Source organism: Podarcis cretensis (assembly GCF_951804945.1).
Source record: "Podarcis cretensis genome assembly, chromosome: 9".
In the NCBI taxonomy this organism is placed as follows: Eukaryota; Metazoa; Chordata; class Lepidosauria; order Squamata; family Lacertidae; genus Podarcis; species Podarcis cretensis.
Genome location: NC_137178.1, coordinates 41,909,234 through 41,932,249, shown reverse-complemented (window position 1 = coordinate 41,932,249; position 23,016 = coordinate 41,909,234). Strand labels below are relative to the sequence as shown.

Sequence of the window (23,016 nt, the reverse complement as noted above, 5' to 3'; positions counted from 1 at the left end):
CACTTGTGCTGCTGTACTCATACCATGCCTCACCCCTCCCCTTCTCAGGAACCAGCAGTGGTACTCAGGTGTTCAGAAGGTAGGTGGTGATCAATGCTGTCCCCAACCCACAGACTGCTACTGTTACTGGCGTGCTCTAAAAAGCAGCTCCCCGTATAATATATTTTTTTAACAAGATGAATTTCTTAAAGATCTTACCCAAGATATACATTCATGCTGTGAATGTTTTCTGGAAACGGCTTCCCATTCTCCTCTTTTGAGGCATATTCTTTGATGCTGTTTAACTGTAAAATACCCAAACTTATGTATGTGATATGAAAATATTTACATTACAATTCTAATTTCTAGGACGGAAAAATAAGTAATGTTTCTGTTATAATGCTAGATAAAATTTATCAATTGCAAGAGGTAAATTAAGTTAGGGGATACTAAATAGGTTTGTTTTCAGAAGAGTGTTCAACATTTAATCAAGAAATTGTGGCTAAATGATTTGGGGAATTGGAAACAAATAACAGGGTCAAGAGCTTCCCCTCTCCTCATTTTCTTTCAAAACTTAATTAAAGACTTCCTGATTTTCTCAAACAATAATTTGCCATGATGACCAAATTAACAAACAATGGTTTGAACAATCTCTACAAACCAGCACTGCAGAGCCTGGGGGAGGGGAAGCACTCAAGCACATTTAGAAGACTAGAATTCTGACATCTGAACGCCACCCACTGCTTTTATACCAGGAACCTATGGCTGAAAGCAAGCCCCATTATTTTCACTTGATCTTGCTTGCAATTAAGTGCTAACAGATCACATCATTGTGTAAGGTTCTCTTATCCTTATCCAAAAATATCTGATAGGAAATAATTAACAAATATTAAACAAATATATATGTTTGCGTAGGGTTGTGTACAGTGTACAGTACAATGAGTACAGTGTTTATTAAAATAGAACTACAGTGGTACCTCAGATTAAGAACTTAATTCATTCTGGAGGTCTGTACTTAACCTGAAACTGTTCTTAACCTGAAGCACCACTTTAGCTAATGGGGCCTCCTGCTGCTGCTGCGCCGCCAGAGCACGATTTCTGTTCTCATCCTGAAGCAAAGTTCTTAACCTAAGGTAATATTTCTAGGTTAGTGGATTCTGTAACCTGAAGCATATGTAACCTGAAGCGTATGTAACCCGAGGTACCACTGTAAGGGCAAGATTCCCATGATTTTAATGAATATGAGCTATTGTTTTGAATATTCACATTGTTATGCAGTTTACCAATATTAGCCCAAGGAATTTTTTTCATAAATAGCAGCCATCACTTTATCAAATAGTAAAATTATTACATGCTAGCATAGCCCATACAAAATTTGTATCATAATAACTGCTGAAGTGAGGTAGTAGTCAACAGGCTACCAATAACTTTTGTTCATCTCAACAGGGATGCCAGAAAATGGGGTGTGGGGAGCAGTGTTAGAAACTGAGATATGAAAACTAGGAGCTAAATGGCTCCTTAAACGTAGGTTATGGGCACAAAAACAGAATGTCTAGGCGTGCTTTTTTATAACAAGAATACAAAGATGAAAATGAATGAACTGCAGCTAAAATATTACAGATTCAGGTAGGTAGCCGTGTTGGTCTGACTCAGTTGAAATATATAAAAAAATTGTCCAGTAGCACCTTAGAAACCAACCAAGTTTGTTCTTGGTATAAGCCTCTGAAGAAGTGTGCATGCACACAAAAGCTTATACCAAGAACAAACTTAGTTGGTCTTTGGTGCTACTAGACAATTTTTTTATTTTTTTATCTATTTTGACTAAAATATTATGTTCATTTTTCCCATAGTCTAGTCCTTCCCCTGCCCACCCCTCTAATATTCTTCAGAGGGTCTCTTCTCCAGTCTTCAGAGAGTAGCTGGAAGAGGGGAGGCAGGAAAAGGTCCTCCTTTCCTTCCACTCTGCTCTTTTAATCTGAAATCTTAGGCGCAGTATTGCGCCCAGAGCTCAGAAACTGCTTGAGCTAATAAAATTCTCTTGTCCCAAAATGCACCTAGAAACACAATGGGAGTTTTGAACACTGGTGGTGTCAGGGACTGGACTGAGGAGGAATGGTGGGGACTGCCCTCCCTTCTCCTGAACCCCCCGGGGACAGGAGGATAGATTTAGCATAGATTTAGAACAGTGGTTTGCAGAAGGGCATAGTTGAGAGACTGCAGTGGGGAGAAGCTGGGAGATACTGGAAGAGGAACAGCAGGAAGAGGAAACACCAGGGGAGAGACAGCTGACAGACTCAGTGTCTTTGGAAAGCATTCCTGACCTCCCCTCTCCTAAGACTAGGCAGGCATTGATGGTAACAGAAAAGAAAGCTCAGCGGCAGAAAGCTCAGATTAGCCAACGTCGGGGTGACGTAGAATAGTAGAGATGGAGGAGGTGGGACTTTACTTGGAGCAATGCCATTTCTAGAGAGAGACCACATTCCTTTGTCTCTTGCTGTGATTATTGAATAAACTAATTGATAAGAACTCTTCTTTTATCTGCTTCTTTGCTGCCATTGAAGAGGTATCTGATTTCCCGAATCCTCACAGGTGGGGAGGAAGAATAAGGACAAAGGAGACCTCACTGTCTCCTAACTCCATGGATTATCTACTGCATTTGCGTAACGTTGGTGACATTTGTTTAATAGACACACTAAGGACCTGACCAGACTTCAGGCTTCTACGACAAACATATATGCGGTTTTAAAACTGTATGAAAAGTACCAACCTTCCTATTTAAGGAAATAAAATATCCAAATACCTCTCCCATTAAATCATCACCAGTAATAGCAGCAATCTTCAAGTCGACGCCAGCTTTTTTGGCCACTTCTTGGAGTGCAGAAGCACAGACAAGAGCATTCATTCCACCAGCATTGCTTACAACACGAACACCTAAGAAAGGCAAAAAAAATATATAGGATTATGAACAATGTATATACACTGTTCATGTATGTACACACACATATAAATTGATTTCTCTGTTGTTTGTTTCTACTCAGATGGTTACTAAAAGTTAGCTACAAATTACAGCTGGCTGCTCTAATCCATACCTCTGACTGGACTAAAACAGACCTTTAAACAGACACTTGGGAGTCAGTAAGGAATTGCTACAGGCAAGTAGAGTTTTTGTAAACTGGAGGAGAATTTGGCTCAGTTCTAATCAATCAAGGTTTTACAAGCCAAGGTTTAAAACAAGCACATGGGTCAAGTACCCTCTCCCCCCCCACACACACACATTGCAAATAATTTAAAATTATTACAGCAATATAAAATACAAAATCATACCTTTCCTGTGTATGTCCTTTATATATGGAGCCATAGCAGTTAATACAAAATCAGGAGTATATCCTAAATCCTAAAAGAAATGAAAATTAAATTGCGAATGTTTTTATTAGAATAATTTTTTTAAAATGTTTGCTTCAGAAGAATTACTCACTGGAGATCTAGCTTTGGCAGTAGCTAGTAGAGACATTGTAATTTCAGAAAGGTAATCAAAAACCAGGAAATCCAGTTTCCCTCCATAGAGTAGTTGAGGAACTAATACAAAGAAATAAAACTGTCTTTAGTAAGAACACACACACACTCACATTGCAAAAACATCTAATGCAAAACAGTTCAGGAATATGGGCTTTGCAGCAAACAGACTTATGGGTTAATAATAATTCTTTAAAATATAATTCAAGGCCAATGAGCTACATATATGCAATGGCTAATTTCTTAAAGTCAAATCCCAAGACCACAGTTCATGACTAACCTGTAAAATTTGGCCTTTAATTCCAAGGACGGCTATGATAGCATATTACACTAACAACAGATTTTGGCTCAAAAGGGACATTTTGGTGGACGTTTACATTGGAATGGAACTGAACTGAACTGAAACTAGTTTATAACCCAGCCCTATGTATTTTTATTCAAATTAAATCTGAGGGAATTAAGCTGAGATTACTCTGTAATAAAAGTGTCTTACAGGGAAAGTACCTATGCAAACTGGCCAGAAATGACAACTCCTTTTTACACTAAAAAGTTTAGGATCACACTATCCAGTTACAGAGAAAGGTATAAAATTGTTGTGGCAAAATATCAAAGGAAGTGAAATGGGTAAAAAGCTAAGATCAACTAAAAGGAAGTTCAAGTGTCAAATACTGAGAGTAATAATGTTCTAACTAAAAAGTGTCTACAATAAGTAAAAGGTGACCACCAAGTTGGTTGTCAAAACTGAGGAATGCCATAAGGAAATTATTTTAATAGTACACCATTCATAGATACATATGTTGCAGCTCTCCAAATCAGTTCCCACATGACATTTATTATATTGGACTATGCCTTTTCACTTTGGACTCATTTATCCAGAATAGCTCCTCCCTAGTCCCACCCTCCAGTCACATTGAAAACCAAATCCTTTGCAAAGTTACTGAGAAGTCCCACTGAGCCTCTTGGGATTGCCAATCAGAAGGTCGACAGTTTGAATCCCCGCGATGGGGTGAGCTCCCATTGCTGTGTCCCAGCTTCTGCCAACCTAGCAGTTCGAAAGCACGCCGGTGCAAGTAGATAAATAAGGACCGCTTTTTATTCCTTTTCTATTCCATCATGGTGTTCTGTTGCACCGGCAGCAGTTTAGTCATGCTGGCCACATGACCTGGAAGCTGTCTGTGGACAAACGCTGGCTTCCTCGGCCTGAAAGCAAGATGAGCGTCGCAACCCCATAGTCGCCTTTGACTGGACTTAACCGTCCAGGGGTCCTTTACCTTTTTTTTTAACCTTTTTTACAGGATTTACTCCCAAGTGTTTAGGACTGCAGCCTCAGAGTCATGTTCACAGCATGCATTTACAGACGAAACTATATACTCCTTTTACATCATTTCCATCACGCCAAACTGTGATTACACAGTTGCTTTTTATTTTTTTATTTTTTTAAAATAATTTTAATTGATTTTTCAACACAAATTAAAAGGTCCTCCCTTCGAGCTCCGGAGGAGGACTGCTTCACGAGTTCGGGCCTGACCGCTACGGCGAAGCGGGGACCCTCAAAAATCACAGGCGTGGAAGCCTGTGAGCAAGGAGACTCAGTGGGCACCATTTGCGCCCCCCTTTACTGCAAAAGAGCCTTTTTAAAGGCTCCGGAGCGGCATCGGGTGTGCGTGCGGTGCTGAGAGTCGCTACCCAGCCCGTGGAGTGAAGCCGCGTCGCCATGAGCGGAGAGCTCCGATTCCTTCCTGAAATTTGGAACTGAATTTGAATACCCGTAAGTAGGATTGAAAGGCTTACTGGGATCTACAAAATATTTCCGAAATTCGGCCGAAAACGGGAAAGGTAAAAATTAAGGAAGTCTGCCTTCCCCGGACTGCATGACAGCTAAAGCAACGAAACTACAAAGCTGAAATTGTGATTACACAGTTGCTAGGCGATCAGAAGTTTTGGATACTCCTAGGCTGCAGTCCTATGCACGCTGACCTGTAAATCCCGCTAAAACAGATGCGCCTTAGTCCTGAGGTTCGATTGCATCGTTGCATGCAATCTGAGAGGTTGCAGCGAGTAAACAAACAACGCAAACTTGCAGCAACTTCAGCGCCATCTGCTGTTTTATCTTTTGGCCCGATTTCACCCCCAAACTTCCAATGAATCAAGCCAGGAAGGAACGGGACTGCTTTTGCAAGGTGAGCCTGTGCGGAACCTAAACCTAAGCAACTGAACACTGTAAGGGCAAGCGAATGCAAAGGTGCGTTCAGATGGCATGATCGGGACAGCAGGCCGGGCGAGAGAGTCTGCGAGGAAGCGCGCAAAAACTGCAGCGAAGGCTAACGGGGCGAGAAGCGAGTGAAGAACTTAATAATGGAGATCGTGAATCTGTGCACGCCGGTTTGGGCATATTCGAGGCATGCAAAGCATCTCGCGCCATTGCATTCAACGGTGCCCACGCTCCCAGATAAGCGTGGCAAAAGGAGTGCAGCCGAACAGCGCGATCGGCTCAGAAGGGAACTCCGCGGAGTGGAGCGGAGCAGATACCCGCGGAAGGCGCGAAGGGAGTTTTTCTTTTTCCCGCCTCCCCGTCCGAGGGGTTTCCCGGCGGGCAACCAGCAGGAGGAGCTGCCGCCCGGTGCAGGCGCGCAAGGCCGCGGCTCCCTGCGTAATACCTGAGGCCGCCGTGTCTCCCCAGAAGCCCGAGGCACAGCCGATCCGCACCGGGCTCGCCTGAGGGGCGCACGGCTCGCTGCTCCAACAGCGGCGGCTGCTGGTCCACCGCGAGAGGCGCGGGGCGGTGGCGGCCGCCGGGAGCCTCAGCAGCAGCGCGGCGCCGCTCATGGTGCTTCTTCCTGGGCGAGAGGCGAGGCCTGGGCGGGCTCGGCCGAGGAAGTGGCGCGGAGAAGGAGGGCCGCCGGGCGCCGCCAGTCAGCGCCCGGGATCCTCGCCCGGACTTTGGCGCCCTCGGCTCTGCCGCCGTCGCCGTGTCGTTCCGCGTTCCCGCAGCTTTCCCGGTTCTTCAAGGCGGCCTCCGCCGTTCTCCATGGGGTGTTGCCTGTGGGTGGCAGGCAGAAATCCGGCTGGTGAAGCGGCGCCATTCCCTCTCCAGAGTTGCGGTAGTAGTTTTTCCAAGTTTCCGACCGTAGAAGCTGCTGCACCTTTTTGGAAATGCTAACCTCCTGGAGTTGTTAAAAACCCAGGAATCTTTAAGAAACAAAGGCGTCAGGCAGCTGATGAAGGTGCAGGAGCTCTCAGGCAAAATGTGGCAGCGATCCTTTGACCCTGACCAGGATTTAACAACTCTTCATTGGGCCAAGAGGAGCCAAAGCCTTTCACTATAGGAGTGTTTGCTGCTTTACATCAGAAGCTGCCTTATACCAGGTCATTTAGACCAATATTGTCCACAACAGCAGTCAAGGACCTCAACAGCTTCCACCTAACGAATATTCTGAAACTCGAACCCAGGATCAGCCACATTCAAGACACTGACTTCCCTCCCCAAATGCATACCTTTGCTGCCCGTTGAGTTAAATAAATATAGAAGGAAAAGGTGTACCAGTGATGAAAACACCCTTTCCAATACTAGCCTTACATGGTTGTCATTTTCCCAAATACATTTTGCTGCCAGAAACAAAAGATCAGATGCCTCATCCTGTTTCATATACAGAAGCTGAATGGACCAGCAGCAGAATATTGAATTCACACTGGTTTGGAAACAGGATCCTCCTTTGCACCTGAAGGCAGCAGGCTAGCTTAGGGACCGCAAACCACAGGGTCCGTACACTCTTATCTTAAACTACCCTGCTTCTTCCCCAGCATCTGCTTCCAGGGATGGTTGTCTCACTAGCTAATGGAGCAGAATATAACAGCAAATAAAAAGAAATTAAAATTGCTATACAGTATGTCAAAGGAAGCAAAAGTTCCATCTGAGAGAAAAAGTGAAAAACAATAACGCACACACATTTTGGGAGTTTTTATTTAGGGTTCCAGTCACTGCCCCCCGTTTTTCAATTCTCGGACAAAAATATCTGTCAGAATTCTGTCCTCAATAAAAACAAATTTAAAAACAGGAGATAGGCTTGAACGTTATCATCCATAGCATGTGCAAAGAGTACTTCTTCCCTGTTCCTACATTTTACTTGACTAAATACAGTGGTACCTCAGGTTAAGAACTTAATTCGTTCTGGAGGTCTGTTCTTAACCTGAAACTGTTCTTAACCTGAAGCACCACTTTAGCTAATTGGGCCTCCTGCTGCTGCCGTGCCGCCAGAGCACTATTTCTGTTCTCATCCTGGGTTAGCAGAGTCTGTAACCTGAAGCGTATGTAACCCGAAGTGTATGTAACCCGAGGTACCACTGTAGTGCTTTAAACTATGCTTATTAATAGTTGGGGAAGAAACACCATACTTTGGGTCAACATGAAATGTTGGTGTGCCAAGCATTTTTAAACCTTTTCTGGCAAAAATCCAACAACTTCAAACATACACACACATTTGCAATATTTTAACAACCTTAATTGAAAGCACCATCAGAAAACTTGGCCATTGTGAGATGCTTAACTTAAAAATTCCTTAGGATTATACTCTGACCAGCAGGAGGCTGTGTTGCACCACCATCAACAGTGGCCAAATCTTGACAATAATGATACTGGTATAAAAAGAGCAGGAATCAATATAAGCAATGCTATTTTTAGTTTATCATACAATGTGCCAACTATCAGTCACTGAAAGGTTTATAAGCAGAGGCTGGTTTTGCATGATGCAACTCACTACTGTACTTTAGGAAGAGTTGTTGTTGTTGTTTAGTCGTTTAGTCGTGTCCGACTCTTCGTGACCCCATGGACCAGAGCACTCCAGGCACTCCTGTCTTCCACTGCCTCCCGCAGTTTGGTCAAACTCATGCTGGTAGCTTCGAGAACACTGTCCAAGCATCTCGTCCTCTGTCGTCCCCTTCTCCTTGTGCCCTCCATCTTTCCCAACATCAGGGTCTTCTCCAGGGAGTCTTCTCTTCTCATGAGGTGGCCAAAGTATTGGAGCCTCAGCTTCATGATCTGTCCTTCCAGTGAGCACTCAGGGCTGATTTCCTTAAGAATGGATAGGTTTGATCTTCTTGCAGTCCATGGGACTTAGTCGCAATCAAATTCAGATAGAATAGCCATAGTATAGCTAAAAATAACACCGCACGGCAGCCATATTAACATGCCTTTTGGTTATAAAAAACATTAATTTGGATTTCTTGTGCTTTTCTCAGTGAAAAGGCATTTCTGATGCATACTATACTTTTGCATTTTGTTTTCCTTTTTCAGTCAGTACACAAACCCTAAGGAACTCTAATGCTACCATAAAAAGACAGCAGGTGGCAGTCTATAGCAATACATAGATATACTTAATAGTCTATCGTTGTTTAGTACATGTTCACAAAAGGATTGGTGTTTCAAAACTATTTACTAGCCTATTGATCTAACTAAAAAGAAGTTGGCAATGCTGTTGTCTGTGCAGCCTGCTCTAGTCCCTATTGACTTTATGGAGCCATATGGGGCTAGTGTAAACTTGAAACAACTTTTGGAGTAGAAAAGCAATCTTTAATCGTTGTGTCATTGGGTAAGGTTGATCTCATCCCCCACCCCCACCTTGTTTTCAATGTAGATCTTCATTCACCCCTTCTTCCCTAGTGGAGAGGAGGAGGATGCCATTTTGTGGTTTGCCTCAGCTGCCAAAATGTCTTGGGCCAGAGTTGCATTGTTCAGATGCAAATCTATCTCTGGATGAAACTCATTAGCTTTGGGAAGTGATTTCACTTTCTGTATTGAGACAAGTGAGGTTATACAACAACTAATCAGATATGTAACTATATTTAGTGCTGCAGCCAAGGATAGGAGCACAATAAAGAAACAAGCAGGGCTGCCAGCCAGGGGGTGAGGGTGAGTGGGACACACATCTCCTGGCCCCAAGCCAGCAAGGAGCCCAGATTCATTTTCATTTTAAAAAAAGTGAAGTCAATCAGACGTCTATAAAGAGGTTTGGAAAGCAAAATGTGGAGACAATGTTCTAAGGCTGCAGATACAACTGTTTTTGCTAAGGTTCCTTCATTACTTTTGCTAAGCAAATCAGGAAGGAATGCTGACCACATGGGAATCGGTTGCAGGAGGGGGGAAAAGAGAGAAGCATGTCTGTGCTGCTAGCCTGATGCTGGATGAAGCAGGAAGGTCTGCCTGTGTACTGGGATATGTTTGTTTAAGCACTTTCTTCCATGACCACATTCATTCATACACTCCCCAAGTGCATTGCCTTTACAGTGTAAAACACAACTGGCTAGCTTTGGTATGTTTTACATGGATGTAACTCATGAAATAAATGAGGTTTCCTTCCAAGTAAGGAAAAAATTGTGATATTGCAGAGGGTGGGCCCGTTTATCATGTCTCCCAACAACCAGTACAGTACTCATCTGTCATCACTTGTGCATTTTTTATTACTATACAGTAACCATCAAACTAAAATATAAAATGCAAAGTGAAGCAACGAATACAACCATAAAATCACAGCTGCAGCAAGTTGAAATTCATGTAGACTGTAATCCAAAGATACTTCTTTCATTTATCATGGTTGTCAAAATGTGTGTGTGTTTTGCTGAGAGTTGTGAAACTACACATGCTTAGAGTGTATGCTGCTTCTTTTTGTATACAGGCAATCCACATTTTGTGCAGAAGTTACACATTTTGTGCAGAAGTTACAGTCTGGACCCATGCGTGCTTCGACAGAGCCCACTTAAAGCATTCTGCCCCATCTCACTCCTGCCCCACCCCTGTTCCGCCCTTTTAGTGATGGTTTTGGGTCACTTCCCGGTTCAGCACCATGTGTGCACACTCGCACATGCATAAATTGGTTGTTGGCTGTAACTGTATCTTGCTTTTGCTCCCAGGAGCTAAAGGCTGTCTTCCCCTCCCCTCTTTTTATTTTTACAACAGCTTTGTGAGGTAGGCTAGACATGTATTGTCAACAGATTGTTTGGGGAGGGGAGCAGAATTCAGACAGCCCAATTCACATACGCTGTACCAGTCGCAGGAAATCTGGTTGGCACCCCTAGATTTCAGCCTCAGTTATATCTGGGGGTTGGGGAAACAACCTGACACAGTGTCCCATTTGCTAAAGAACTCATGAAGGGCATTTTATTTTACTGAGGACAAATGATGATGCACCTTTTGGCCATTTCACAATTAATGTTACATTTCCGGTTGCCAGTAACATTGCTTATTGTATACGATGTTCTGCAAACACATAAACCTGTATCCTATCCAGAAAATTTGTTTGATTTGTCAGTCTTTTCCTGAGACTACTTCATCAAACAGCATTACTCACAAACAGCTGAGTTTGTTGTAGACTCTGTCCTCACCTACTTGCAGAGTATTCTGCAAATATTTGAGCTGATTATTTATCTCCCCCTTGCACATTAGCGCATTAGACCTTTGTTGAGCAAATGGAGTTCACTGTCTTCTGCTCAAGGTAAAGCATACACCACAATCTTTGAATAAAGAACTTAAAGCTAACCTTTTGTAAATGAGCCGAAGTCCTTCAAATATCTGTAGATCAGTCAAATGAAATCGGGCAATGTTGTGTTCCGGAAGCTGGGGCACGAACTGACCAAAGAATATTAAAATCTGATGTTGACAAATGCTTCCAAATCTTGTTCATTGTATGAGTGCTCAGTAGGTAGAGCGTGAGACTCAATGTCATGGTTTTAGGCTCAAGCCCCACGTTGGGCAAAAGAAAACTGCATTATTGAGGGTTAGACTAGATGGCCCTCATGGTACCTACCAACTATACAATTCTATGATTCTATGAACGTAACCACATCTTACAAACTCTGGAAGAGAAGACATAGAAACAACAGCAGAAAAAAATACTATTGTATTTCTAATGCTATTATCAAATTGTCTCCTTTATAATCTAAGATGCAGTTTAATCTTCAATCAGACATGTTGAATAAAACTCATGTGATTGTTATAAAGGGATGTAATTTTCCCTCCTCTGAATTTGGTTTGAATGTAGCACTACTGTATGTGTAGTCAAGCAATATTTTGTTGTCTCTATTGCCAGGAGAAGCATCTACAGTAGCAGCAAAATGAGTATTTTCAAAATAAAATTGGTAATGAATATTTTCTGTGTTATGTGGAAGCAAGAGACTGGCAGGTGGGCCGAGATGCAGAGCACATCCCAAACAATGGCTCTGCTGGCCAAGAAGAAAGCCAAAGAGGGTGAGTAAGTGAGGGTGGCAAAACACTGTGAGCAGCCATGCAAGCTCTCCCCACCCCCACCCCAGCTCTATCCTGCTCTTTTTTGGTACTGTTTCTTGGTTGTTATTATTATTCATTTATATGTTGCCCATATGTTGCCACTCTGAGGAGCTTCCAACAAATTATAAAGCAACAAACATTAAAAACTTCCCTATGCAGGGCTGCCTATACATGGTTCAAATCGTGTATTTATTTATTTCACAGTGATGCGCATAATGGGGGGGGGGGTAGTTGGTTGCCTGTGGAAATTCTGATTCCATTTTAAACTTCCATCCCATCATTGCTGTGGTGCACAAATGTAAACAAAGTTGCTATGTACGTTCTTAGAAGTGCCCTGACCTATTGCCCAAGTTTCTGAGCTGCCTTATAAACAGATATTTCCATTCCATGGACTTCTCATTTCGCTTTTTAAAAAAACAAACCCAAAAGTTAATCTTAACAGGAATGTTCAGGATAACTTTCCAATGTCCCTTTGAAAGAAAAGGCTAACAAAGATCAGCTCAAACCTCTATGTACACAACCAATGGGATTTATAAAGTTCGACCCAAAAACTAACCAAATACCATTTTTACCTTTCTTATCAGTTTGAGAAAGGTACATGAGTATCTAGGCTTAAGAAATCTGCCTTCCATCTCCATCTGCATTAATCATTCAGGAGCTGCTTGAGAAATCCGTCAATAAACCACAAAAGGCTCAAAATTGCTCAATTCAGTACACAAAGGGCTTTACTTTGGCCTCTAAAAATGAATTGCCCATTCTTCTATTCATTTTCTAAAGATTTGTCTCTATAAGGACACCTTAGCAAAACCAAAAGCACTTAGAATGGCAAAGTAAATGCTGCCAGGGTCTTGATTAAATGTAGCAAATTACCTCTCTTCTCACTCATGTGTTTCTTTTGGATCAACACAACAATTCTATGAAAAAGCGTAAGGAGCATCTTGGTTTGTGCCAAAATATTATCAAGAGATTTTAAGGATCAGCATTATTTCACAGGTTTATTGCCCATAGCAACAACACTGTATTTACTTACTTACTTACTTACTTACTTACTTAATTAATTGTTAAGAAAAGCAAACAACCCTCTAAGCGGTTTACAAAATTTAGTGGTGCCAGAATTCTTTTTGCAGGATAACTAACTTGAGCTTTTTTCAGCCAAAGGGCTTCATTCCCTCATAGGCAACTTTCTGTGGCGCTGCATGGCAGTGGCTGACAGGTCCACGGGCAAAAGTGTGAAGCAAAGATGGGACTCTTCCCTTTGTACACTAGGCTACATGCTAACCATGAAAATGCCAGAGGTTTCTGCATCCACGTACATCAAGATGCATTATTTCAGTCCAAGCACAGGCAAAAGCACTTGAGAAGGGCAAGTAGGGATGTTGCTAGATGCGGGTGTGCAGCCTCGGTACAAACAGAGAGAGGCCCCAAAGCCTCAGGTTCCCCACCTCAGATATCTCCAGCTCTGTAGAGTAGCTCATTCTTCCCAGGTGTGGGATCTTCTTGAAGGGATACCACTCAGAAAGAATGTGGCACTCTGCAAACCCTGCCTGGAGCCTCCACAGGCCCAGATGACATTCATCAGGTGGTTTGGCCTTGTGTGGTGGACTTTTAAAGAAACAAATAGTCGGTGCAGGGGAGCCCAAGTAATATCGGGTCTGTGGTGTAGGGAGAGGGGACCTTTCTTGCTTAGAATCAGATCACATTGATGATAATGGGAGCTTTCCACCCACAGCAAATAACCTAGAGGGGTTCATGCGCAGGAGCTCCAGCTCAGGGGAACCACACACAAGCTATTTCTTTTTTTGAGCCTTGGCCACACAGAAACACTTTCCATGCTGCTATACCCCAACACTCATACTTTCCAAATTTTCCCAAACCTTTAAAGTTTATACCAATATAGTGGTACCTCAGGTTAAGAACTTAATTCGTTCTGGAGGTTTGCTCTTAACCTGAAACTGTTCTTAGCCTGAGGTACCACTTTAGCTAATGGGGCCTCCCGCTGCCGCCGCACAATTTCTGTTCTCATCCTGAAGCAAAGTTCTTAATCCAAGGTACTATTTCTGGGTTAGCGGAGTCTGTAACCTGAAGCTTCTGTAACCTGAACCGAGGTACCACTGTAATTTTTCAAGGCCACACGGGGGTCCAAGAGCACGGCATAAGCCATTTTACAAAATAACACATTCACTTGGAGCTGTTTGAACTTTGTGGTGGCGGACGTAGACTCTTCTTGCGATCTTTGCTATCTCTGATCATCAGACCCTTCAGATATACAGGTCAGGCTTAGTGCAAGTGGTTCCTGGAAGCGATTGCTCCATAGGGCAATTTGTCCATCTTCTACAACCTTTTTTTCTTTTTGTTGTTGTTGTTCCCTGCAAAGGAGGACTTGTGGACGTGGGTGCTGAGTGAGAAATGCACTGGTGCTAAAAATGGGAAGAACAGGCAACGGATCCCGGAAACACCCCCGCGAGGTCAGGAAGAGGCTGCCCTCCCTCCCCACTCTGTCCCCGCCTATTTACAATACTGTGTCCACCCACTGTGTCCCACCTGATCCCTTAAGCTGCTGCTGTGCAGTCCGGAGAGCAATATCAGGTCCCTGACACTTGCAAAGCTGCACCGATTAAGCACTGTCTCTTCAGTGCTTGGGAAGTCACAGAGCCACAAGCACAATGAAGCCAAGGTTCAACATTTGGCTGCCTCTCCTGTCTTTCCTTTTTTCAACTTGCAGCACAGTAAGTGTAGCAGGGCAGGGTAGCAACCTCTTAAAGAAATGGCTGAAATAGCTGCCATAGTAACTCATTTTATTTTATTTATTCTTTCACATAGTATGATGTTCCTGTGACCCGTGATAATTGCTGCATCTTGGATGATCGATTTGTAAGTCAATATCTCTTGTTATTCTTGCGCTTCTTACTAATATGGTTACTACTGGCATGTTGGTATGTGTATTCCTTTGTGAAGCAGTTGTTAAAATGTGTGCCTGCTTTTAACGTTGGTTACGGACTGCATGCAATATTTTAAAATAAGCTCATTTATCATTGTGTTTTAAGCTCTCCTCTTGTCTAGCCTACAAGGGGGTGATTAATATTCATCAGGTTCTGCATGTGTAGGGGATGAAAAGTTATAGAATCAGGCTGTTAAACATTTATTCTTCTGCAGTGTGATTTAAAAGTTCTCTTTGCCTTTAGGGTAGCTTTTGCCCCACCACATGTGGCATTGCAGATTTCTTGAATACATATCAGCCTACAGTGGATCGAGATCTCCGGATACTTGAACAAATCCTGGAACAGATCTCTAACTCTTCAGGTTTAACGGACCAACTGATAGCTCAGATTCGTCAGGTGCACATGGGATCCCCTCAAACTCAGCCAAGTGAGAATGCAAAGGCCACTACAGTACAGTGGAAACATTCCTTTAATTCCCAGTTCATTTAGCAGCACATCACTAACATTTTGCATGCTTTTGTTCCTGTTCTGCAGATGTGATTCCAGGTTATGCTCAAAAGTCCAGAGAAATCATTGATGAAATCATCAGATATGAAAACATCGTTGTGGCCCATGAAAATACAATACAGTACGTATCTTCTGTTATTGCAGCTTTGAGGACTTTACTTAATCTCACTGCTTCGCTTCCTTAATGAAGTTCTGCTGATGTGTTAAAGAAAATGTGTGTGTTCTTATAACTTAATCTGTGTAAACAGACAAGTTGTTTGCTTAGTTAAGGTTTATCACCTAATCAAGCTATTTACTTGTCTAAAGTTATAACCCAACCAAGAGAATTAAGCTATCTGTGTAGCTGCAGCTCCTATACCTGTTTACTTGGAAGCAAGCCTCACATACTACATTGGGGCTAACTTCTGAATAAACCCGTTTAATCAGACTACAGCAGATGCTTCTTACACATCTAAAGAACACAGATACAGCCATCTATTATTCCTCCAGTGAGCTCAAGGCAGCAGACATGGAGGCATGCAGTACAATTATTCTTTTAGGTCATATTAGTGCAGAAAAACAAGCACTTGCTCCTAGTATACTGACTGCATCAAGGGGAGAGTGGGGTCCCTCACTGGACATGCACCAGGCTCTGTGCCTTCAGTGGACAGTTTGCTGAACATGCAGAGAGTGAGGTAACTTGAGATATGATTCTCTGCCCCCCACCCACCTCCTCACAGTCTAAATGATTTCAGCTTCAACTATTGTTCCAATAAGCCTGTCCTGTATTGGGTTTTTCAATTGCTAGGCAACTGACAGACTTGCTGATTTCGAACAATAACAATATTCAACATCTGAAGCAGAAGACTGCTCAGCTTGAGGCACAATGCCAACAGCCGTGCAAAGACACTGTCCAGATACAAGAATTAACTGGAAGAGGTAAGAGTGAGAGCCTAGTACCTGTTTGATGAATTGTGTGCCATCACTCCCATCTTATTGAGGTGGCTAATAGTTCTTTTAAAAAAATTAATCTGTTTCCGATCATGAAGCCCACTCAATTCAAATATATACAGAAATTAATGGGAAGTCGCAGTGACAGGATAATGCCAGTTTATTGCGTACTAACATTTTATGGAAAGGCAATGCATTTGGCTAATTGACCATTTTATAAACTTATTTCATTCTTGAGCATGAAGCCCAGCCATTTGAAAGCATATTTTAAAATCTGAAAGAACTGGATGTGGGTACACAGACTGGGATTGAGATCATTAGAAATAACTCTTCATTTGACAGTTGTCACTCTAAAATGGTTTCATCACTAAAGCATGGAAACAAACAACTTAGTTCTAGTGACTTAGTTCTAAAGATCCAGATGGCCTTAAGTCCAGGCTAACATCTATGGGCTGTCATTCTGTTCTCACCTCAAGTCTAAGCACAATTATTCATAGTTTCCATTGATGTCTTCGGCATATGCCCAGATATAAGTATATTTAAAGTGGAGCCTTGAGGTCGGCATGTTTACTGCATTAAATCTACTTGTGTCCTTCCACTGATGGAATCCTTTTTGAATGCAGCACAGACTTCCATCAGCTTAAGGTAGTTTTTGCAAAACTTCCTTTTCACCTGAAGTTCCCCACTTCACCTACCAAACTGTTCCAAAATGCACTCCCTCCCCCCAGCATAACATTTGGAGCAGTTGCAAGAGGCCTCATCTCCTTCCCATTAGTGGAAGTCCCAGCTGGACCAATGAGTGGAGAAAGACAACTTGTGGTATTTTCTAAAGCTTTGCTTGACCTATAAAATTATCAAAATCTCTAGCTATATAAGTAAAGAGGAGGAGGCCCATAGCTCAGTTGTAGGTTAATACAGTTCCAAGAAAACCACATTTCGGTGCAGACAAATAGGAATGTATCTCGTTAACTTCTGCAGACTTACAATGAATAACGTAGGTACATCTCAGTGTCCAAAGCGTTTTGTTAACAGTCTTTAAATTATGTACTCCAGAACAGTTTCCACATAGAGCAGAACCAGTGGTTTGAGGGGTGTGGGGTTAGTCTTAGGCCAGGGAGACTCGGGTTCAAATCTCTGTTCAGCCTAAGCTACTTCATGTGATTCTTGAGTGATTAAACTGTGTATATTGCCCTGAGTTCTTTGGGTAAAGCACTGGAGAAGAATGCAAATTATAATGACTGAGGTATGTGGTGAGGTAGTCTTGTTTAGTTAAAATGTGAATACCATAGACAGCAGTTTCACTAACATATGTTGATCCTGTTTCTTCATTATAGATTGTCAAGACATTGCAAATAAAGGTGCCAGGCAGAGCGGTCTCTACTTCATCAAACCTCTCAAAGCCAAGGAGCAGTTCCTGGTCTATTGTGAAATGGATACACTAGGAAACGGGTGGACGGTTTTCCAGAGGGTATGTGATCTGCAAAGCGAATGCGTGGCATGCATAGCATATAAGAGAAGATCAGTCGTATAAAATGAATACTAATCCTGTTCATTTCCCTTTCCTACCTTTCCAATTCCTTATCAGAGGCTTGATGGGAGTGAAGATTTTAATAAAAACTGGATTCAGTACAAAGAAGGCTTTGGACACCTGTCACCAGATGACCAGACAGAATTCTGGCTAGGAAATGAGAAGATTCATCTGATAACGACTCAGTCTGCTATTCCATATGCCTTGCGAATAGAGCTGGAGGACTGGAGTGGCCAAAAAAGGTATTCCTCCTTCAGTAGTTCATGACTCTTATGCTGGTGGTGGTCAGACATTGGCTTATTAAGCACATGCTCCTTCCAGGAGGAACAATGGGGATTTCCCCTTCCCAAACTTCACATTTTCTTCCCATGAGAACTTTGTACCTGCTGGTAACACTTCATTTGGCTCAGAAGGTTAAGAGGAAATAGTGCAATAAAAGCAGGAACACACACGAGGCCTCCCCACAAAAGGGCTTCCCAGGGAGTAAAAGATGGGTGAGTGGGGTCTGACCAGAGGCCAGGAGGGGAAAGTGAAGCAATGGTTGTCAGGTACAATGGTGCCAGTGGAAGCAGGGAAGGAGGACTTTGTGGGGGAAGGAAGAAGAGGTAGATGCAGGATCTGTGTATGAGCATTGCTGGGGTAGAGGAACTGTAACAGCAAAGGCTTGGGATCTTGTGACTTGTTGGGGGCTGTTAAGTGCAGCAGAACCATGTTCTACCTGGTTCTTTGTCGCAGGACATCATTGCTCTTAGACTTTGGAACTCTGGCTATCCAAAGTTTGCACTGTACAGCTGCCAAATTCTAAGGTATAAACTAGATCATTCTGCTGTCCTCTTCACCCATCCATGCCCCCACTCCAGGTCTGTGGGCCAAAGTCTGCAAAGAGAGCTCTTGCTTTGTCAACACCTGGCAAGCCTGTTATGCTGTGCCATCATCTTTCTGCCCGTTTGCTACCAGCCAATATAAGTCTTAAGGCTATTGTTGGTTTCTCTGGGTTCTACTGCTTCCTGCAACATGTGATCCAGGCTCCTTCCCAGCAGCCAATCTGACACTGATATGTGTTCCGGCCATTAGTCCACAGCACTAATGAAAGACCACTGGGCTGTCCCCAGTGTTTTTTTACCTGACAATATTCCACTGAAGAGCATAAAAAGCACAATCATATTTGTTTAAAATAGCAATTTTTAAATTATAGAAGCAGGTAAAGTTAGTGTACAATGTTATGACCCAGGGATGGTTTGCACCTCATCTCTCAAACAAGCTCTAATTTACTCCCGCAGTAACTGTAATAGCAGAAAACTGCTTTACTATGGTGCCAAGAGCAGAGGAGTGCGATCAAGTCCTCTACGTTTATAGACCTGCTAAGATGAAGTACTTGGCAGGCAGTTGTTTTAGACAGTTTCTGCGCAAATGCCCCCATTTTGTATCCTTGAAATGCCTGCACCACGTAATATAATTAACGGACATGTCTGAGGAATCAAAAGTAAAAGACATTTAATGCTAGTAAAATTTGGAACGTTTAACTTTCTCCTTTCTACAGCTATGCAGATTACGCCCACTTCAAAGTGGGAACTGAAGCAGACAAATATCGCCTGACTTACGCCTTCTTTTCTGGCGGTGAGGCTGGTGATGCCTTTGAAGGCTTTGATTTTGGAGATGATCCAAGCGACAAATTCTTCACATCCCACAACGGAATGCAGTTCAGCACAGCTGACAACGACAATGATAAATTTGATGGCAACTGTGCTGAACAGGACAAATCTGGGTGGTGGATGAACAGATGTCATGCTGCTCACCTCAATGGCAGATATTATCAAGGTAACGCTATTAGCTTTTTGCATGCTCCAAGTCCTCCCTCCCCTCCCCTCCAAACTTTTGAAGGCGGACAGGTAACAGGGGCCTGACTCATCTGATCTCAGGTTTCAGAAAGAGATGGGCAAACATAGACACCTCCTCACATAATCTGGAAATCGTTCCACTTATTCTGAGCCAATCCAAGTTAAAATGGACTCAATCAAGGGGTGTTTGATAGGACTGATCTCTTCTCCCTCCAGCCCTAAACATTCAGGGTAGGATCCAACAAAAGTGAATCCTAGGCTCACTGAATATAGGGCAACTTACTTCTGAGTTAACATGCATAGGTTTCACCTTTAAGCACTTTTCTGTCCCATTGATTTCAATGAGAGAGAAATCAATTCAACTTTTATATGCTAGCCTTTGGCTAGCATCTGTAGATGCTTCAGATTTTCCAGGATCAAGTATACGCTGTGCTGTGGATCTGGATGGCCAGGTATATGCATTTTCCTGCGGTTTATGATTCTGAGATATCTTGAAATAGGAAACTTTAATACTGAAATGGTGCCATTAGCTGGTCAATTGACTCCTTACATATCACACATGAGCAATTAAGAATTGTAATTACAAAGTATGCCCCCTTCATCTCACTTCAGATACTTACTCTGAATAAGCCTGAGAAGGAACCATTTACTTGTCAATTGACATTTCACATATCACATATTTATTGTGTGTATAACTAAGTGCAGCCCTTTTTTTCTACAAAAATGTTTAGGGCTACTCTTATTTTCCTACTCATATTGAAATACTGCCCCTCAATGAGGCCAAACTTAGAGTCACAAAATGTTTAGGGGTATGCATACCCCTGCGTCCCTCCAGAAAAAAAGCACTGACTAAGTGTTCTTATTATGAAGTGTCCCATTCAACTCAGTGGAGCTGACTTCTGAAAAAACAAGTTTAGAAACTTGCTGCAGAATTGCTGGGGGCACAGAGAAGGGTAAAGTTAAGTGCAGCTTATCTTCTCATTCTGTAAAAATAATCTTACCATCCACTTACATGATATTATGTTGCTGCTTGTATTTTAGGTGGTTCTTACACAGAGAAAGATGCCGGTCCAAGTGGTTATGACAATGGCATCATTTGGGCAACCTGGCGAAGTCGGTGGTATTCCATGAAGAAAACAACTATGAAGATCATTCCATTCTCCAGGCTTTCAGTAGTAACAGGAGGGCAAGCCGGAGGAGTAAAAGAGGTTATTATTATTATTATTATTATTATTATTATTATTATTATTATTTAGTTGCTTTGCAACTAAAGAGAAAAATGGACCGGCACCTAAAGATAATATGCAGTGAAGGTGCCAGAGGAGCCTCCCTGGGGAGAGCATTCCAAAAGTGGGGAGCCACCACAGAAAAGGCCCGTTCTCATGTTGCCACCCTCCAGACGTCTTGTGGAGGAGGCACATGAAGAAGGGCCTCCGATGATGATTGCAGGGTCCAGCTAAGTTTATATGGGGAGAGACTCTTTGGGGAGAGGTTCATAAGGGGAGAGGCTGGATTAGGAGGCCAAGGAGACATTTAGGAAGACAACAAAGTCAATTGAAAATTGAATTAATGGAAGCATTGCACCTGAACACTGTTAACAGCATTTTACTGGCATCTTATGGAAAATATTCTCAGAGCTATTTCATTCTGAATGCTGTTTTATCACATTAAAATCAAAATGGCATATAGATGTGTATAACGGACACATGGTACCTGATGCCATGTGATGTGGTGTTGGAACTCTAGCAGAGAATGGCTTTAAAATAGGACTAGACAAATTTCCTGGTGGATCATTCTATTGAAACTATCATTTAGCCATGATAACTAAACAGAACCTCCATGTTCAAAATAAGTGTATCTTTGAATCCCAAACTGAAGCGGAGATTGTGGTCTGTTATGATCTTCCAAAGATTCTGAATTAGTAATGTCTTTGGTTGGAAATAGCAGCACTCTTTTGTTTTTGTGTTCACAAAATCCTCTTTATAGATGTATGTTATTCAGTCTTTCTCAGGAGAAAAATGACAGTTGTTCCTTTTTCTTTCTTTCTTTCTTGTAGGTTGGAGATGTTTAAAAGAACATTTTTAACAAAGATTTAACTGGTCAAGTTCACAAACTTTTATAAAATGCTACTCTGAAGTTCACAAAGCATCCAAAATGTAGCCTCTGGAACTAGAAGCAAATCATTAAATGTTCATTTCCACCCTCCAATAAAAGACATTCATTGCTCACATTTTCTGCTGCATATTCACAGTTGCACAATTTTGCACAAGGTTGTGGAAAACTGTAAAGCTCACAAGTTTAAAAGCCTGAATCCTGAAGTTCTCCAGATTGTGTCTGTATCCAACAATGGTATAGCAAAATCCACATGCAAGAAAATATCCTTCAACATAGGCAAAAACTGTTCTAGATTAGAACCACTATTTGTAGTTATTGTTCAACATTTCTTCTCCGTATATATTTGAATAAATATTAATAAATGAAAATGTACTATTAATTGCTTCTTAACTGCCACAATAATTGAAAGGAATTCAGCAAATGTTCAGAATCATCTTCAAAAATTGTTTATAAATCTGTAAATGCGTTCCTAGCTTTATTCATCAGCACCCTAAAGGTAAAGGTAAAGGGACCCCTGACCATTAGGTCCAGTTGTGACCGACTCTAGGGTTGCAGCACTCATCTCGCTTTATTGGCTGAGGGAGCCAGCGTACAGCTTCTGGGTCATGTGGCCAGCATGACTAAGCCGCTTCTGGTGAACCAGAGCAGCGCATGGAAACGTCGTTTACCTTCCCGCCGGAGCGGTACCTATTTATCTACTTTGATGTGCTTTCAAACTGCTAGGTTGGCAGGAGCTGGGACCGAGCAACGGGAGCTCACCCTGTTGTGGGGATTCGATCCGCCGACCTGATCGGCAAGCCCTAGGCTCTGTGGTTTAACAATACCATACAAAGCCCAATCTATTACATATAGTTGACTGCCCTTTATTTAATGTCACCTATGTTTTATTTGAGGGATGCAGGTGGCGCTGTGGGTTAAAGCCTCAGCGCCTAGGACTTGCCGATCGAAAGGTCGGCGGTTCGAATCCCTGCGGCGGGGTGCGCTCCCGCTGCTTGGTCCCAGCGCCTGCCAACCTAGCAGTTCGAAAGCACCTCCGGGTGCAAGTAGATAAATAGGGACCGCTTACCAGCGGGAAGGTAAACGGCGTTTCCGTGTGCGGCTCTGGCTCGCCAGAGCAGCGATGTCATGCTGGCCACGTGACCCGGAAGTGTCTCCGGACAGCGCTGGCCCCTGGCCTCTTAAGTGAGATGGGCGCACAACCCCAGAGTCTGTCAAGACTGGCCCGTACGGGCAGGGGTACCTTTACCTTTTTATGTTTTATTTGAGATGGACCACTGATGCAAATTGATTTTGCGAATAAAAGCACCAAATTACCAGATTTGGCAATTTCATAACCAAACTCATTTCATTGAATCCCTTATTGTTAGGTAAAGGTGTTTGTGTAGTAAATGA

At 42.6% G+C, this 23,016-nt stretch overlaps 2 protein-coding genes across 3 annotated transcripts in view; one reads left to right on the top strand and one right to left on the bottom strand.

The window, feature by feature from the left end:
* LOC307224011 (uncharacterized protein) overlaps positions 1-6,333 on the bottom strand; it is a 396,785-nt gene extending 390,452 nt beyond the window's left edge. For both annotated transcript variants that reach the window (XR_013842368.1, XM_079990452.1), the window contains exons 1-5: positions 6,150-6,333; positions 3,455-3,555; positions 3,304-3,373; positions 2,780-2,910; positions 199-284 (exon numbers count right to left, since the gene is read on the bottom strand). Coding sequence is in view for 1 of the 2 variants with exons in the window: in XM_079990452.1 (XP_079846578.1) it covers positions 199-284; positions 2,780-2,910; positions 3,304-3,373; positions 3,455-3,555; positions 6,150-6,318 (557 nt within the window). In the remaining variant the exon portion in view is untranslated. The remainder of the gene's footprint in view (positions 1-198; positions 285-2,779; positions 2,911-3,303; positions 3,374-3,454; positions 3,556-6,149) is intronic.
* A 7,992-nt stretch (positions 6,334-14,325) lies between these two features.
* Positions 14,326-21,992, top strand: FGG (fibrinogen gamma chain). Its single transcript, XM_079990470.1, has 10 exons — positions 14,326-14,493; positions 14,588-14,638; positions 14,950-15,133; positions 15,241-15,334; positions 16,001-16,131; positions 17,478-17,611; positions 17,729-17,913; positions 19,212-19,489; positions 20,551-20,717; positions 21,566-21,992. The coding sequence occupies exons 1-10, from the start codon at positions 14,431-14,433 to the stop codon at positions 21,578-21,580; spliced, it is 1,302 nt and encodes a 433-aa protein (XP_079846596.1). The 5' UTR covers positions 14,326-14,430; the 3' UTR covers positions 21,581-21,992.
* Positions 21,993-23,016: the final 1,024 nt, after the last annotated feature.